Genomic DNA, 15,044 nt, shown 5'->3' with positions numbered 1-15,044 from the left:
CCAAAGTGGCGCCTTTTCATCTACTTGCATTTGCATGCTTTCAAACTGCAAGGCTGGCAGGAGCTGGGACGGAGCAGCGGGAACTCACCCCGCTGTGCATATTCGAACTGGCGACCTGTTGATCAACCAGCCCAGCAGCACAGCGGTTTAAAACGCTGCCCCACCTGCAGTCCCCTTGGAGTTGCCTGCGTGACCCTAATAAAAGCATTCTGTAGAAATGACATGTATATACTGTAAAATTAGCAGCCAATTTTATGTGACAAACGATGCGCTCCTAGATTACTTACATAAGCAAATGAACCTTGCTGGTGTTTATCTCTCTGTTTTCCACCACAGTGTGGAGTGAAGAGGGTCTGTAGCCAAGAGATATGAAAATATTTCTCTACACATTGGAGTACAGTGTTTATCTATTTGGGTGGAAAAGCTTTCAGGCTGTTGCTTTGGAGGAACCAACGGTTAACCCGGGAGGAAAGAGATGTGTGGACCAGAGGGCTCCAACTTCTGAAACCTTTATCTTCTCCACTCCTTCCTCGTGCCTTTGGCGGTCCACTGAGGGTGAGGCCATGAAGCCTTTACTGACTAAGGACCCGAGACAGATGATTCAAAGGGATGCATTAAAAAGAAATCGGAGGAGAGAGAGGTCCCAAGCCTTTAATGGCAAACGGCATGGTATTAATGAGCGTTCAGATGTTTCAGCACAACAAAGTCATGCAGTGTTATTCCAAAATACTTGCTTTCCAGCTCATGGGGGCGAGGGAGTTTGGTCACGAGGAAACCGTGTGATCTTGCGCTTTCCCTGCTCAGAATGCACCCCAGTCTGGCCACTCAGCAGTGCCCAGGCCGAGCGCCTGGTACACAGCAATCAGCTGCTTCTCCTGCTTTTAGATAAGAGACTTCTCCAGCCACAGACATGGCGCCGTGCTGCCGTTTCCCCAGCCTGGCATCTGACTGGTGGGGCACAGCACCGATTCAGCCCGGCACCTCCGGACAGGAGAGCCCATCTGGCTGGGGCTGATGGAGCCTCGTCACACAACGTGCTGCCTGTCTTCACAGCCCGCTGCACATTAGAAAGGGGAGGCCGGGTGCTGAGTGTGCAGGGGAAGGCTTCTTCCTCATGATCGCGGCCCCGATCCCAGGAAGCCTATGCATGCAGCTTCTCCCTGCTCTGCGAAGAGACCTAATGCGTGGGCCATGTATGGTCAGTGGCGCTGATGTGCGCATGACCCGCGCAGTGTGGTTGCCAGCACAAACTGATTACACACTCCCGCTGGCCAGAGGGGAATGAATCCACCCTCTGTTAGGATGCAAATGTGGGAGTCCAGCGGAACAGTCCTTCCTCAGTTCCATCTCCCACCTCGCTTCCCCGCCCGTTGCCAAGCGCACCCTTCTTTGTTTCCGAGACTGTGGTTTGGAGCAATCTGCACCTCCAAAATGCCACGGCCGCACGGGCTTTGCGCAGGGCAAAGGCCAGAATAGTTAACAAGGGCGCCCTTAAGGCAGAGTTGGCAGCGGCCTCCTCGGGCTGGTCGTAACCGTTCCAGAATTCCAGCGAGTGTGGGGCCAAGGCGCAGGGCTGCAGGGGAAGCGGGCCTTGCTGCTTGGAAGCCCTAAATGCGGCCGTTGTGTCAGACGAGAAAAAGGAATCCGCCGGCCTTCCTGGAACACGCAATTGCGCCCTGGCCTGCTGAATAAAGGACGTTTGGGGCAGCGGCCCCGTGTCCCCGGCCTTTCGCCTTTGTGCAAATAGCGTGGGTAGGCGCACGGCGGTTTTCCTGCCCTTGCCTGCTCCCCACTCCTTATTCAGCAATCTGGGCCCGGTTGCTGGTGTGCCGGCCCTGGGACGAAAAGTGACTCCCCTCCCCCAGTCGTCAAAAACGTGGAGAGGTTTGCACATCCGTTGTCCTTGCGATCTTGCAGTATCCGTCTTTTAGCTGCGCCCAGAATCCATTTACACTGATGATGCATTAATTTCCTGGAAGCAGGTGGATTGCTAGCAACTGTGCGTACTCAGACAGCATTAAGGACCGTTCCGGTACAAAATTGATCCGTACAATGGCCTCCTTCCAAAAAGGAGCCGCGGTTGGACATCGCCAAGGCAAGAAGCATTTGCCGTGCGCTGCCTCTTCAGCAATTAGCTGAATTAGCTCCCACCGTGCGCTTACCAAGGAAGCACTGCCGTGTGCGACAGGCGCAAAGGAAACCTTTGCTGAATAAGGCACAGCCTGAGATGCGTAGCTGCAATGCTCTGGGGAGGGCTTTTGCAGGCTGATCAAGCCATCCATGGCTGTCGATACAATCCATGCCTGGAAAGCCTTGTGACTGGTGAATTAATAGGATATCCCGTGTCCCGAGCGGGAATGGGACAGGGAAGCGAATTGGCCCTTTCTGCTGAAGCGGAGTATCGCTGGCATGGCACCAGGAGCTGGCACGTGTCTCCCGTGTGAGAGAATTAGCTCCATCACGGGCGTGTTTGGCGCCCTGTGGTAACAAGGATTCCCCTTCTTGAAGATCATCAGTGACTCATGCAGCTCTGGGAAGGGAAACCTCTTGTTGCCTCTTGCAGGAATGATATAATATCCCACAGAGACTGGAGAAACAACTTGTTTAGAAATCAGCAGGCAATGATGTGCGACGGCTTCTATAGGGCTGTTTTCGCTCTTCGTAGTCCCCGGGCTCGATGGAGCGAGTTGTTTGTTTTGGAAGACGGTTGTCAGCAGTTCAGAAAACAAGCAGTTCCCCTCCGTGGTTTTTAGCACAGCCTTGACCCCCAGAAATTAGCCAGTGGAGTTTCATGGCCTGGTGCTTCAGCCTGGCCCCCTGCTTATGGCTCCGGATCTCGGCCGCAACAGATGCGTCGTGATCAAAAGCTGCGATCAGGAACGGCTGAGCAGGGGAAGCACAGACTTTGGCCAAGGAGGGCAGGTTTTAGAGGGTAAATGCTGGCCATAAATGGACTGGACTGGAGTTCCCATCCATTCCTAGGCTCGGGACCAAACTAATAACCCCAGTCTGCTTCCCAGGATTGAGTTTGGGAAGTGCCCCATGGAGCGTTTATCTCTAAAAAGCTGCAAATAAGACCAGGTCTCCCCTTGCGATGCGGAGGTGACACCAGGCTGTCAGCCTGTTCTTAATCTATGATCTAAGCCTGACGTTTGCCACAGGGAGAGCCGAAGAAGATTATTATGGCCTGGTGGTTGTTGTCGTCGCGGGCATTGCTGGTGGCATTCGCTGGGATTGAGTGAGCCGGGCAGGAAATGTAGGTGGTGCATAAACGGAGCTCTTGGATTTGTCTCGGTTCATTGTTCAGAGTTGTTTGCCTCTGTTTGCACTGCCTGTTTATAGCTTGTCTCTAAATAGCTTCTGACCATCTTTAGAAGGAGTTATTGTTTGCGTGCTCCTGGGCAGCCTCGGCTGTCGGGCAGTGTGGGGAGGTAGGAAGCGATATGAAATGAAGATAATGTGCATTGTGTTAGGGAAGAAACGGCTTGCAAAAATGCCCATTTTATGCAAAGCTGCATAAACAAAAGGATGCAAATACGAAGAGAAATGTGCACAGAACTGCATGTAGATTTAAACTTCACCCAGGGATGTGGAAATGGAATGAAACCGGGCAGAAAACAGTGAGAAACTGACCAAGAGAGAACTGGGCATTTGCCATCTCTATCCTACAGATATACCTTTCTCAGCTACACGCCTCCCAGATGTGTCAGACTACCATGCCTGTCATCCCCAACCACCGTGGATGATGGGCACCGAAGTTTGGCACATCTGGGAAACACCGAACAGGCAATTTGGGGTGGAACTTGCTCTGGGTAGTGTTTTCAAGGGGGAAGGGAATAGGGAATAGGTGAAGTGGGTGGTTTAGGCATAGCTCAGTGGTTTGACCACCGTCGACCTTCTGACTTCCTTCCACGTAATCTCTGAAGGGCCCCCCGTACTGAGTTGCCTCCTTTGTTTCTACCCTGTAGGAGAGAAGAGATGTTTGTTTAACACCTCCGAAAACCACATTGCACTCTACCATGAACAAGGAACGTCTTCTGTTTACGTGGGGGCGGAAAATAAACTTTATTATTGTGACTTTGCAAACTCCAACCACCTTAAGGTGAGGAAACTCGCGGCAAAGTTTGCTGTCCAAATGCAATCATAAATGTTGAACTTTAAATCCATAGATGCGTACGGGATTTTAAATCCAACTGTTTAGAAAGCTGCCAAACCCTGAAAAAGCTTCCAATCTCACCTCAAGTAATATTCTCCATTCGGCAAGCTCCGGTTAATTCGATTCTTCTGGGGTCAGCTGGGAAAACTGGGACACTGCTGCCAAAGTGTCAGTGACTAATTGCTATAACCGTGTGGAATGGGAAGGTTAGATCTACGCATCAATATAGATCGATCAACTTCTTGCAGTTCCGAGGCTGCATTGCCTCTCCAGACCCCACGGGGGGTTGTACACGTACCACAAAAATTGTCGCTGGAATTTGCCTGCTTGCCAGAGTGAAAAACACTGATTTTGCTTGTGAGATGTACGCTCCTTGGAAGCAAAACTGTACTTTGGGGTGCTTCTTCTCAGAAGCATTTTGCTGCTACAACAGTGGCAGATTCGGGAGTTGGCTTGCATAAAGTCTGGGGGCATACAGCCCACTGTTTATGGGTACAGAAAGACACTGTATTCAAAACGGTTTTTCTCCTCTCTCTGTCAATCAGGTGCCTTTTGATGCAGACAAATCGTCTAACTGCAGAAAACAGGTAAGTTTGGAGGAAAAGCTGTAGCCCCTGAAATCTTTAGTGGATGCCCCCTCTCTCTTTCCCTTTTTTCTCCTTAATTATCCAGCCAGTGGGGAGGGCAAAGGGTGTTCCGTGGCCTAGAGTCCAAGGGTAGAATTCCGCTGGATTCCCATCTGCCCCGGCCGGTCTGGACTCCACAGTTTCGCCATCCACAGCTCCAGGTGTGCAGCTTCCCTCGCCACCCGTCCTGCCTGGTGAGAACCAGAGAAGCTGGTGGCTCTTCTTCATCCAGACCATGTTTGCTTTCTTTCCTCTCGTCCTCGGCTGCCTCTCCAGGAGGATGCCAAGAACTATCTCACGCTGCTGGAAAAATACGATGACAAGCTGTTGATCTGCGGCACGAACGCCTGCAACCCCACATGCTGGAATTGGGTAAGCACTGGAGCCTCTGCCGGGACCCCTCTAAGAAGCTGCTCTGGTATCTCGCCACTTCACTTCCTCCGTGACCTTAACCTCCGGATCGTTCCTCGTGGAGTGGCAAAAGCTGCCCACCTCTCTTGCAACCCCCAGTTCTTATTTCCCTGGGAAAGGAACTTCCGCTCTGTTTAAAAAATGGCTTTTAATTACTTTTCCAGCAGCTGTCATGCTGCCGAAGGAAGGGAAGAAATGGTGCAGAACAGGGGGAGGTGGGTGGCACCAGCTTTGTAACTGAAGAGAGACGGCCGGTGCCTGAAGCCACCCTCCTGGCAGCGCTTCGTGCCAGGAGTGGAGCTGAGAAAGGCACCCCCCGTGGCCCCTTGTGTCCAGACACAGCAGAGAACCATGGCCTTTTCTGTCCCCGTGCAGGTGAATGGGGCAAAGGAACCAGGGATAACTGCCCAGGGACTGGCCCCTTTTGAGCTCGACCAAAACACCCTCGTCCTGGTTGATGGTAAGTCTGGATGGAAGGTCATTTTGTAGTAGTGGTGGTTGTGGTTTGCCACTTGATTTCTCTTGCAAGGTGGCTTTCCAAGCTCTCTTTGTGTTGTCTTAACAACAACCCTGTGAGGTAGGCGGATTAGTGGCCGGCCCAGGGTTGCCCGAGTGAGCTTCGGGGCCAAGTGGGGACTAGAACCGGGGTCTCCCACATCCCAGTCCATCCTCCGAACCGCCACCCCACACTGGCTGCCAGCTCTTCATGAGCTCAGTGCTGCCCAGCTGCACCCGCACCTGGGCATCGCCCTCTTCCAACCAGCGGTGCCACTCAAGGCAAAGCCGCTGGCCCCCGACTCCCTGCAGTGCCTTATGGGGTTCCCAGGAGCCCTTCCTCGTGCCTGGCCCCCTCCCAGAATGGCCGATGCGCAGGGGTTCCTCGGAGAGTAAGGCCCCTTGCGCTAGTTCTGGATCAGGTGCTTTGGGGCAAAAAATCGTGTGGGGACCACAGCTGTGTCAGGCATGTGATGGAGGAACCCCCAGAGCTCTCTTGCCGTCACTGGCACTAAAACCAAGGACTGAATGAAGAATCCATTGCCCCTTGAGGACTCACCCCAAATCCATTGCCTTTCCGGGGATGGGAAATGACCAAATTAATCAGGGGTACAAAAATCAAACACAGATGCAAGTTGTTGGTAATCTGTGAATTTCTGGGCCTGCGAAATCTTCCATGAAGAATGCAAAACGCATTTGACATGCCCATCTTTGAAAAATGCTTAAAAATACTCGGGGACATTTCTAAAATTTGTGCACGCATGCCTTTGCCGCTGGGAGCAAAGGTTTGCCAAATGTACACAAACATGTGCAGACTTTTTCCCATTAAGAGAGAGAGAGGGAGTGTGGGGAGCTGGCGTGGACTGGGAGGCTTCCAAAGGAGGAAGTCCTTGGACATGGACTTGGGAAACCCATCCGGATCGCCTTGCATTTACACGCCATCTCTGAAGACCTGCTCTTTTGCAGGGAAGGATATCTACTCTACCATCAAGAAGCATCAGTACAATGGGCGGATCCCGCGTTTTCGTCGGATTCGAGGATCGGCCGAGCTTTACACCAGTGACACCGTCATGAATAGTGAGTGTGGTGGTCCTTGAAGGGTGGGAATTCCTTGTTCTTGCCCCAACCTCCAACAACACACAAGCACGGCCACTGAGGGATTTGAACTAATCCTTCCCCTGTGGATGCTTCATAAGCATCTTCTCCAGCTTGGCGCCATGCTGGCTGCCAAGGACGGGAGCCCTGGTCCCTTCTGAAAGGAGCTGAGCACTGACCCAAGGGAGGAAGTGGAAAGGGCACCCCAGCAAGAGACAGGCGTCGAAGTCCAGGTGGGAAAACTGTGCAGGTTTAAAACAAGCCCAGAGTTTCCCTCGGAGGGAATGGCGTGGAGCAGGAGGCGGCAGAGGCAGACTGCCGTGTAATTAGCACAGTGCAGGCTGATTCCCCTAATCTTGGAAACCCAAGATAACGAGCCTCCAGTGACGCAACGTTCTGCTCCGTGTGTCCCTGCCAGGGACCGTTCCTCTCTGAGAGTCTGCTGGGGCTTTTCCAGTGCGGAACAGATGGAGCAGGTGGAACTCTCTCCCCTCCAGGGACGGCCTGTATTCTTCCGTCTCGTTTCCGTGCGCAGGCTGTGAGCGCCAATGCATCTGTGGCCAAACTGGCCCCATTCAGCACCAGGAGGAGGTTTTCTCGGGCTTCGGGAAACCTCACAGGTTGCAGAAGGATGTCGTGGGCCGGGGGAAGCATCCTATCTGTTTAAAGCATCACTTCTGCACTCTGCAGTCAAAAAGCCCCCCCCCCCCATGTTTTAAGAATCAGTGAGATTGAGGCAGCCCCTACCCTCAAGCTCACCGTGCAAAAAGATGCGACACGGAAGGAGAAAGGAGTGGGGAGGAACAGGAAAATGGGAGCATGCGGTAGCCGCTTGTAATGTTCTATGGATCTTATGGAGACTGAAGAGGGCAGCCCCTCTCCTCTCCTCTCCTCCGCCGGCCCCGCTAGCCCAGTGAGTACGGAGTGTGGTAGATACGGACGAGGAAGGAGGAACGCTGAGTTGGAGGGAACCGGCATGGCGTGCCGGGGAGATGGGCGTACCCAGCTGGCTGGCTGAACAGGAACGTTCTCCACTGCGTCATTTTCTTGCCTGCCTTTGGTGCTGGCCATTCGCAGCTTTCCTGCCTCTCCAGACATTATCTGGTTGGCTCATTCGTACTCCTCCACAGCCAAAGCTCCCTGTGTGATGTAGGGAGCAGTGACGTGCAGACAAAGCCCTGTTTTTGCCCCGGGATCTGGCAGAGCTGAGCCACCGGCCTAAAACCCTTCTCCTCTCCCCTGGCGTTCTGCCTTGCCCGTTTCCAGATCCCCAGTTCGTCAAGGCCGCTGTCATCAAACAAGACCAGCCGTACAAGGATAAGATCTACTACTTCTTCCGGGAGGACAACGCCGACTGGCCAAGCGACGCGCTGGCCCCCAGGAGCATCTCCAGGGTGGCCCAGCTGTGCAAGGTAAAGGGCTGGGGGCTGGGGTGCTGTGTGGAAGGAGCACCTGGGGGAGAAGCCGGCCCGTTTCCACAGGATACGAGTGCTGCTCTTGTGACCGGGTTGGAGTGGTGAGCAAGACAACTGCAGAAGGGCGATCCCAGATTGCCACCTCTTTCCCTTTAAAAACCCTTTTATTTTCCCATTGTTTTAAGAGCTGATTGTTTTGATTGGGGTTTTATGGTTAGCTGAATCTTTAGGAAGCTGTGTTTTATTTTACATTTTGTATTGTTAAGCCATCCCTAGGCTTCGGTAAGGGACAGTATAGAAACGTTTTCAATAAATAAGTCTCTTACCACCAGTCATTAAATCTTAGGAGAAACACTCCAGTTTTTTGTTTTAGAAAGGTGGAAAAACTGAGCTAAAGCTGGGAAGTCACCAAATCATTTGGGGGTGCTTGGGGGAAGAAGTCAGGAGCAACTTGGTGATGTGATGGAGGGCTGTACCTGTCTAGAAACCCCCAGAAGGTTGGACTTGGGCTCCGTGGGCCGTGAGGTTTAGCACCATGTCATGGGACCACCGGTCGCACGAAGAAATGTTGAAGGAACGGAGTATGTTCCGTCTGGAGGGGAGAAGACGGGCACGCCAGGGGTGTTTGCAGCCCCGGTCCAAGAAAGCGGGTGCATGTCTTGAACACCGAAAGGGGTCCAGCGCTCGCCCTCTGCTGCCCCATAAGCAGAACCAGAACTGCACCCTAGAAGTCACACGGGGTGGATGGGGACTGGCGAGAAGGACGTGCGCTTAGGGGGAGCTTTTGGAAGGGTTGGCTGTTTGCAAGAAGCTTTCCCTGCTTCTGTTAAACTGCTGTTAAACCTTGCCAAGCATATAATTTGGGAAGCTAATGCCAGGTTTTTACTTCTTTGTGAAACCGTTACCTGTGTCTGTTACTGTTTTAATGCTGTTTTCACTTGGTGAGGATCCCAGAGTGTGGCTTACATAGAAAGGTGCAACTAAGGACCAGAATCCCCCAAAAAACAAGTAAAACAAAATGGAAACATAGAAACAGAACAAGACAGAAGGGATCTCCTGGGCCATCTAGTCTGACCCCCGGCTCCACTCATGACATGGCTTAAAAAATGAAGCCATGCAAATGATTGCAATAATACACAGCACTACAGTTAAGCCCTGAAGCTCATTATTGGTTTTTTAAAAAATCCATACATGTTCATAAAATACATACTGCATCAGAAAGACTGGGCAAATTAAAATGATATACATGTATATACATTTCACTTGGGATTTGGCGAACCTCTCCGGGAAGGGAGTTCTAGGAACAGGGCACTACCACCAAAAAGCCTCTGCAGTGTCTTCAGAAATTTGTTGGCTTTGACGATGGGAAAAGGCTCTGTCTGGATGCCAAACGGGGGGCTTCACGGATGCTTTCCATGACTCAACGTTCGGTGCTTGCGTGTAAAACTTGTGTGGGTGGCCAACGTGAGGCCCAGGAATGGTCAGTTCTCATTTAAGACCACAGAATTCTGTTGGAAGGAGCCTGGAGGTCCGTTCGGTCCAAGTGCAGGACTCAGGTCCCCCATCCAGATTCTAACCAGGGCTGACCCTGCTTAGCTTTACGCCTAGTCCTAACGCGTTGCTTTTCTTGCCTGCCCCTCTCGTTAGGGAGATAAAGGAGGCAGAGGTTCGCTCTCCGCCGCCAAGTGGACGACCTTCCTGAAGGCCACGTTGCTCTGTGTGGATTCCGCCTCCGGCCGACACTTCCACCGGCTGCAGGACGTCTTCATCCTTGAGTCTGATGACTGGTCCAAGACGAAAGTCTACGGGCTGTTCTCAAATGAGTGGTGAGCCTGCCTTGGTTCTTGGTGGAAGGCGAACCCACAGGGATCTAGTTGAGATGGGGCTTCATGTCCCCTCGTGGTGGCTCCCGGCACGGTGGCCACTTTGGGTTGGGGTGGGCCAGTAAAAGGATTTGGGCAAGGGGTGCTCAGCTTCAGGCCCATGGGCCGAATCCAGCCTGCCTAGGATCTCACGTTGACCCTGGGGTCCCCCAGATCCACCCCACTTCAGTCCTGTTCATTTCAGCAGGTCTACTCTAAACAGGACGCATGTTGGACGTTACCCGTTGTAGTCTGCATCGCCAAATGCTTCTCTTTCTCAAACGCAGGGAATATTCCGCCGTCTGTGTCTTTACTGTGGGCGAAATTGACCACTTGTTCAGGACATCTCCTCTCAAAGGATACACAGATGTGCTCCCTGTGGTGAGACCTGGGCAGGTAAGCAGGGTGGCTGGGTGCTGGGCTTGTCGGCCCGCTCCTTTCCCTCGCCTGCCCGACGGGTGGCCTCACCTGTGTGTCCTCTTACCAGTGTCTGGACGGAGAGCAGCTGACGCCACACGAGACCTTCAAAGTGGCGGACAGACATCCCGAGGTGCTGCACCGGGTGAAGCAGGAAGCCTCTTTCTACAGCAGGCACCACTACCAGCAAATCCGAGTCCACCAGGTGCAGACAGCCGACGGGGACAACTACACCGTCTCCTACTTGGCTACAGGTTAGGTACCAACTGCCGATTCAGTCTGAGGGCTTTCTGAAGCTGACCAGGACGCTTCCCCCAAAGTCAGAATCTTCGTAACTGAGCAGGTTCCCTGGAAGCCACTCAGATCGCCAGCCTTGGGACTATTTTGAGTTTTGAGGGCAAAGGCCGGCACCTTGAATTTGGCTCAGGAAGGAACGTTGGTTCCTGGGGTGAAGCGACTGCCTTACAAGCAGCCTGTGATAAACTGTGGGACTTCTGCAGGGGGATTTTCCCCCTGGCTGCCATGCCGCTGCTTGAATGGATTATGGCTCCTCTCTCTCTCTCTCTCTCTCTTGCCCGCTCTTTCCAAAACTAGAGCTTGGGGCCGAACCGAGAGAAGGGCCAAGGTCACCCTGTGGGTCAGCAGAAGTTGGAACCCATCCTCCTTGAGGCAAGACGGACCCTTTAGTCTAGGATCCCAGAGCCAGGTGCCCTCCTGATCTGTTGGACTACAACTCCCATCACTCCAGCCAGCTGGATGGGAGCCGTAGTCCAACACTCCTGCTCTGCTCTGCTGTCTTTTTACCTTGGCCAGAGCAGCATCTTGGCAGCACATTCCGCCCGCCGACTTTCAAAAACAGATGACGTGGGTTTGATTTCTCCAGGAGTTAATGCATAGCTAAGCCTGAAGACTAAGCTGAAGCTCACGTAAAAAGTTTCATAGTCCCAAGAAAGGGGATGATGGGCGGAAGAAAGAGGAGGGGGTGGGGGGGCAGCTGTGGAAACGTTTTGGTCCGCTCAGGTGCCCCTCGGCCGGTCCTTCTGCTTCCTTCGCCCCCGTCCAGCCGCCGTCTCTCCCACCTTCCGTGCATCGTTCCTACTCCACTCAACCCGCCTCTTCCTCCGTCCCTTGTGCAGACAAAGGAAAAATCCACAAGGTCGTCTTTCTACCAGAGGGCGCCATGACCATCCTGGAAATCCAGCCGTTCCAGCCTCCTGCTGCCATCCGGGCCATGGCTTTGGACAGTGCAAAGGTAAGCGAAGCTTTGGTGTTTGGGAGTCCCTGGAAGCCGCCGAGCCCTGGAAAAGCCTTCGCCGCTGGCGCCAAGGGTCGCGCAGAGACGTGGAAAGCTTAGCCTGCCGTTCCGTGGTCTGGAAGAGCCAGATCTCCCAGCAGACACATGAGGAGCGAACAAGCGGATTCAAGGAGAGGATATGGCAGAGCTGTAGGTTCAGGTTTGGGGCATCCGTCTGGATCCCTGTAGTCCCCGATTGCTTGGGCCTTGAGTAGCAACATCCAGCCTTTTCTGCTCAAGAGCAAAGCTCTCCACAGCCGTCTTGCAGGGGGGCGAAGCTCCAGCCGCCACACCTTCTCCATCTGTCCCCTCTGCATTCCACAGGAGCAGGATTTTGTTTTTACCAGTTTTTAACGTTGGAAGGGGAAATGTGTCGGCGCAGCTGTTGCCACCACCAGCTGTTCAGGAAGGGAGTGAGAGCAGGTGGTGCGTAATGGAACTGGTTGGCTTTCCTGCCTTCTTGGCTTTTCCCGCAGAAGTCGCTGTGCTGCCCAGCATTTGAAAACATGCAAATAGAAAAGATGTGAAGGAGGGAGGGTGGGCTTGCTTCCTTCCTGGCACCCAGGGAGCGTTGTGCGGAAAGAGCCTGTGTCAGAGGTGGGGCAGCCAGGCTGGTGGTGTGGGGTGTACCCCAGGGGCGACTCGCCCAGAGCATCCTCAGCCCTGGCCGCATCACTGCAGAAATGGATTAGGAATGGAGGAAGCTCTCTTAGGCAGAGCTGGGGCACCAGTCCACCTGGCCTTCTGCTCTCAGCAGTGACCTCGTTTTCGTGGCGTGCCGGCCGGAGCTGCACCCCACTTACCCACAGGGGCTGTTTCTGTGGATTCCACCCTCGCCACAGCTAGTCAAGCCACGTAAACCCAGCTGCGAGCTTGTTTTGAGGGTTGGGACCCCCCACCCCCGGACTGGTTAAGCCTCCAACAGCCCTGTTAAATCATGCCAAGTCCTCACTGGGGGCTGAACATTCGAAAGGGGCAGCTGCCCATGCTGTGCTGGGCAGGTACCTGCCAGGTGTCCTTCTTAGCCCTCCCTGGAGATGCTGGGAAACACACCTGGCTCCTCCTGGATGCAGCTCCCCTCGCCAGGTGTCCTTCTTAGCCCTCCCTGGAGATGCTGGAAAACACACCTGGCACCTCCTGGATGCAGCTCCCCTCGCCAGGTGTCCTTCTTAGCCCTCCCTGGAGATGCTGGGAAACACACCTGGCTCCTCCTGGATGCAGCTCCCCTCGCTTTCTTTGGGGTGCGTCTGGCTTTGAGGACGATGCGTTGGAGGTGCCTTTGGGGGCGCCCTCCGCTCTGCAGTAGGCAGGGCTGTCCTTTCACGCGCTCCTTGGGGGTCTGCGTCCGGCCGTTTTTGGCCGGCGGGGCAGGAGGGAGCAGGTCCCAGCGCTGGCTTTCTTCCCTTGCAGAAAGAGCTCTTCGTGGCCTCGGCGAAGGAGGTGGTGCAGCTCCCGCTCGCCATGTGCGGGGCCTACCGAGGCAGCTGCGAGAGCTGCGTCCTGGCACGGGACCCCTACTGTGGATGGTCCCATGGGAAATGCGCTTCCATTTACGACCCCGGAAATCAGTAGGCACCTCACATCTCATTTCCGCTGTTTCTCGCTCGCTGCTCTGCCTCGCCCGCCTGCCCCATCGTCCCCTCTGGCCACTGCCTCGCAAGCACTTCTTCCTGAGCCGGGGGTGGCCTTCCGGCTCCATGCTCAGAGTTTCAGCCCTGGTTCTGCACAGGGCGCACCATCCGCAGGGGAGGTGGAGGTACCTGTGCAGCTGCGAGCAGCAGGCGTCACTTCTGAACGCTCTTCTGCGTGAAAACTCCCTGCAAGCAGAAAACAAGCACCTCGGGGAGGAAGAGGTGCTTGGTTTCTGCTTGCAGGGAGTTTTCTTGTAGAGGTATGGCGGCACCCCTGGGCGCTTTGCTTGGTGCCTGCCCAGCTCTCTTCCTCCTCACCTTCGAATTAAAAAACAATATTTCCCTCTTGCTTTCATTTGACTGCAAAAACCCATGGCATTTTTCCAAGCCTTCGCGGCCCCCCTGTGACGGCGCTGCGGCCCCCCAGGGGTCTGTGGGCCACAGGTTGCGCTCCGCCATGCTGAGCCTCGCTATCGCCACGCCAGCAGTTTCTCAGCCAAATGTCGTATTGCTTTTCTACTGCCCCCATCTGTTTTGTGTATGGATCCTCTGCTTGCTTTGCACGAGACAACAAAACATAACTGCTTTGCTGGATGTGCCTCCTGTGGAAACAGCCGCGCTGCCCGTCGTGTGAGGGTTTAGCTTAAATACATATCTGACATTTGCCAGCCTTCTGATGTGGGCATCTCGGTCTTTTTTCAGAACCCTCTTGCAGGCTCTGAGCCATGATGTGCCTCCGGATGTTTGTGCTACCGCAAACCATGGCAACGAAAAAGGTAGTGTGTGCGAGCCAAACTCTCCTGCCCCTTTCAGACCTGGAAGGAACTGGGGAGCCGCTGGGGTGAGAGTGGATGAGCTGCACCCAGTGGTGTCCTGTGGAGGGGGGCGCCGAGGGACAGTCCCCATAGCCATGGTCTCAAGGAGGGTCCCGCAGGGTAGCCGGCTGAGTTGATCCTCTCTCTTTCTCTCCCCCCGCCCCCCGCCGCCTTCTGCATGTCTTCTGCACCCCCTTTGTAAAGCAAACGGGCCTCAGCGGCCCCTTGGCCCGAGCCGACACGCTGCGTTACAAGGGGCAGGTTGCGGCCCCGTGTTGCTGCCGGGCCGCCCATTTCCCTTCCAGCTACAATTAGCCAGCCTAGTAAATGGCAAGCAAGGCCCGAGTGGGGACTGTTGCCGAAATGTGGATTGTCGTGCTGCCTGAACCCAGCTGTGTTCACCCAAACAACCCATGAAGAGAACCCATCGCTCATCACTAGGCTGTGCGCTGCCTGTGGTTCCTTGGCTGGGTTCAGACAACACAGCAAGCCACGATCCCAGGAAAAGCCAGGTTCCACCCATACCTGGCCCTCCCATGGGGGTCATTACATATCTCTTTATGTCGCCTAAGCCCCGGGCACTGCGAGTCTGGTAGCTCAGCTCAACACTTACCGGGAATTCTGAGAGTGTGGCAGGTGATCTCTAAGGTGGGTTGGCCCTAACGTGGTTCAAAGGGGGGCGACTCGATGGGGCCCTTCTGACGGAGCCCCTTTGGGCTGGCGGAGTCTGGACGAGTCCCCAGCCCTCACCCGTGGCCCCGGGTGCGGCGCTCACTTGCTCTCACCGGTTGCTTCCCTTCCCTTCCCTTCCCTTCCCTTCCCTTCCC

At 54.4% G+C, this 15,044-nt stretch overlaps 1 protein-coding gene across 3 annotated transcripts in view; it reads left to right on the top strand.

Annotated features, from left to right (window-relative positions):
• Positions 1-288: 288 nt before the first annotated feature.
• SEMA7A (semaphorin 7A (John Milton Hagen blood group)) overlaps positions 289-15,044 on the top strand; it is an 18,445-nt gene continuing 3,689 nt past the window's right edge. The window contains exons 1-13 of one of the 3 annotated variants that reach the window (XM_044450642.1): positions 289-555; positions 3,969-4,102; positions 4,702-4,743; positions 5,059-5,154; positions 5,569-5,653; positions 6,655-6,765; positions 8,050-8,195; positions 9,846-10,024; positions 10,348-10,456; positions 10,548-10,731; positions 11,614-11,729; positions 13,182-13,339; positions 14,105-14,178. In XM_044450642.1, the coding sequence (XP_044306577.1) occupies positions 369-555; positions 3,969-4,102; positions 4,702-4,743; positions 5,059-5,154; positions 5,569-5,653; positions 6,655-6,765; positions 8,050-8,195; positions 9,846-10,024; positions 10,348-10,456; positions 10,548-10,731; positions 11,614-11,729; positions 13,182-13,339; positions 14,105-14,178 (1,621 nt within the window). In that variant the 5' untranslated portion in view covers positions 289-368. The other 2 variants (XM_044450641.1, XM_044450643.1) reach the window with 2 other exon arrangements.

This window comes from Varanus komodoensis, unplaced genomic scaffold (assembly GCF_004798865.1).
Source record: "Varanus komodoensis strain SLA01 unplaced genomic scaffold, ASM479886v1 scaffold67, whole genome shotgun sequence".
In the NCBI taxonomy this organism is placed as follows: Eukaryota; Metazoa; Chordata; class Lepidosauria; order Squamata; family Varanidae; genus Varanus; species Varanus komodoensis.
Note: the sequence above shows the minus strand (reverse complement) of the source record. Positions and strands in the feature narration are given on the sequence as shown.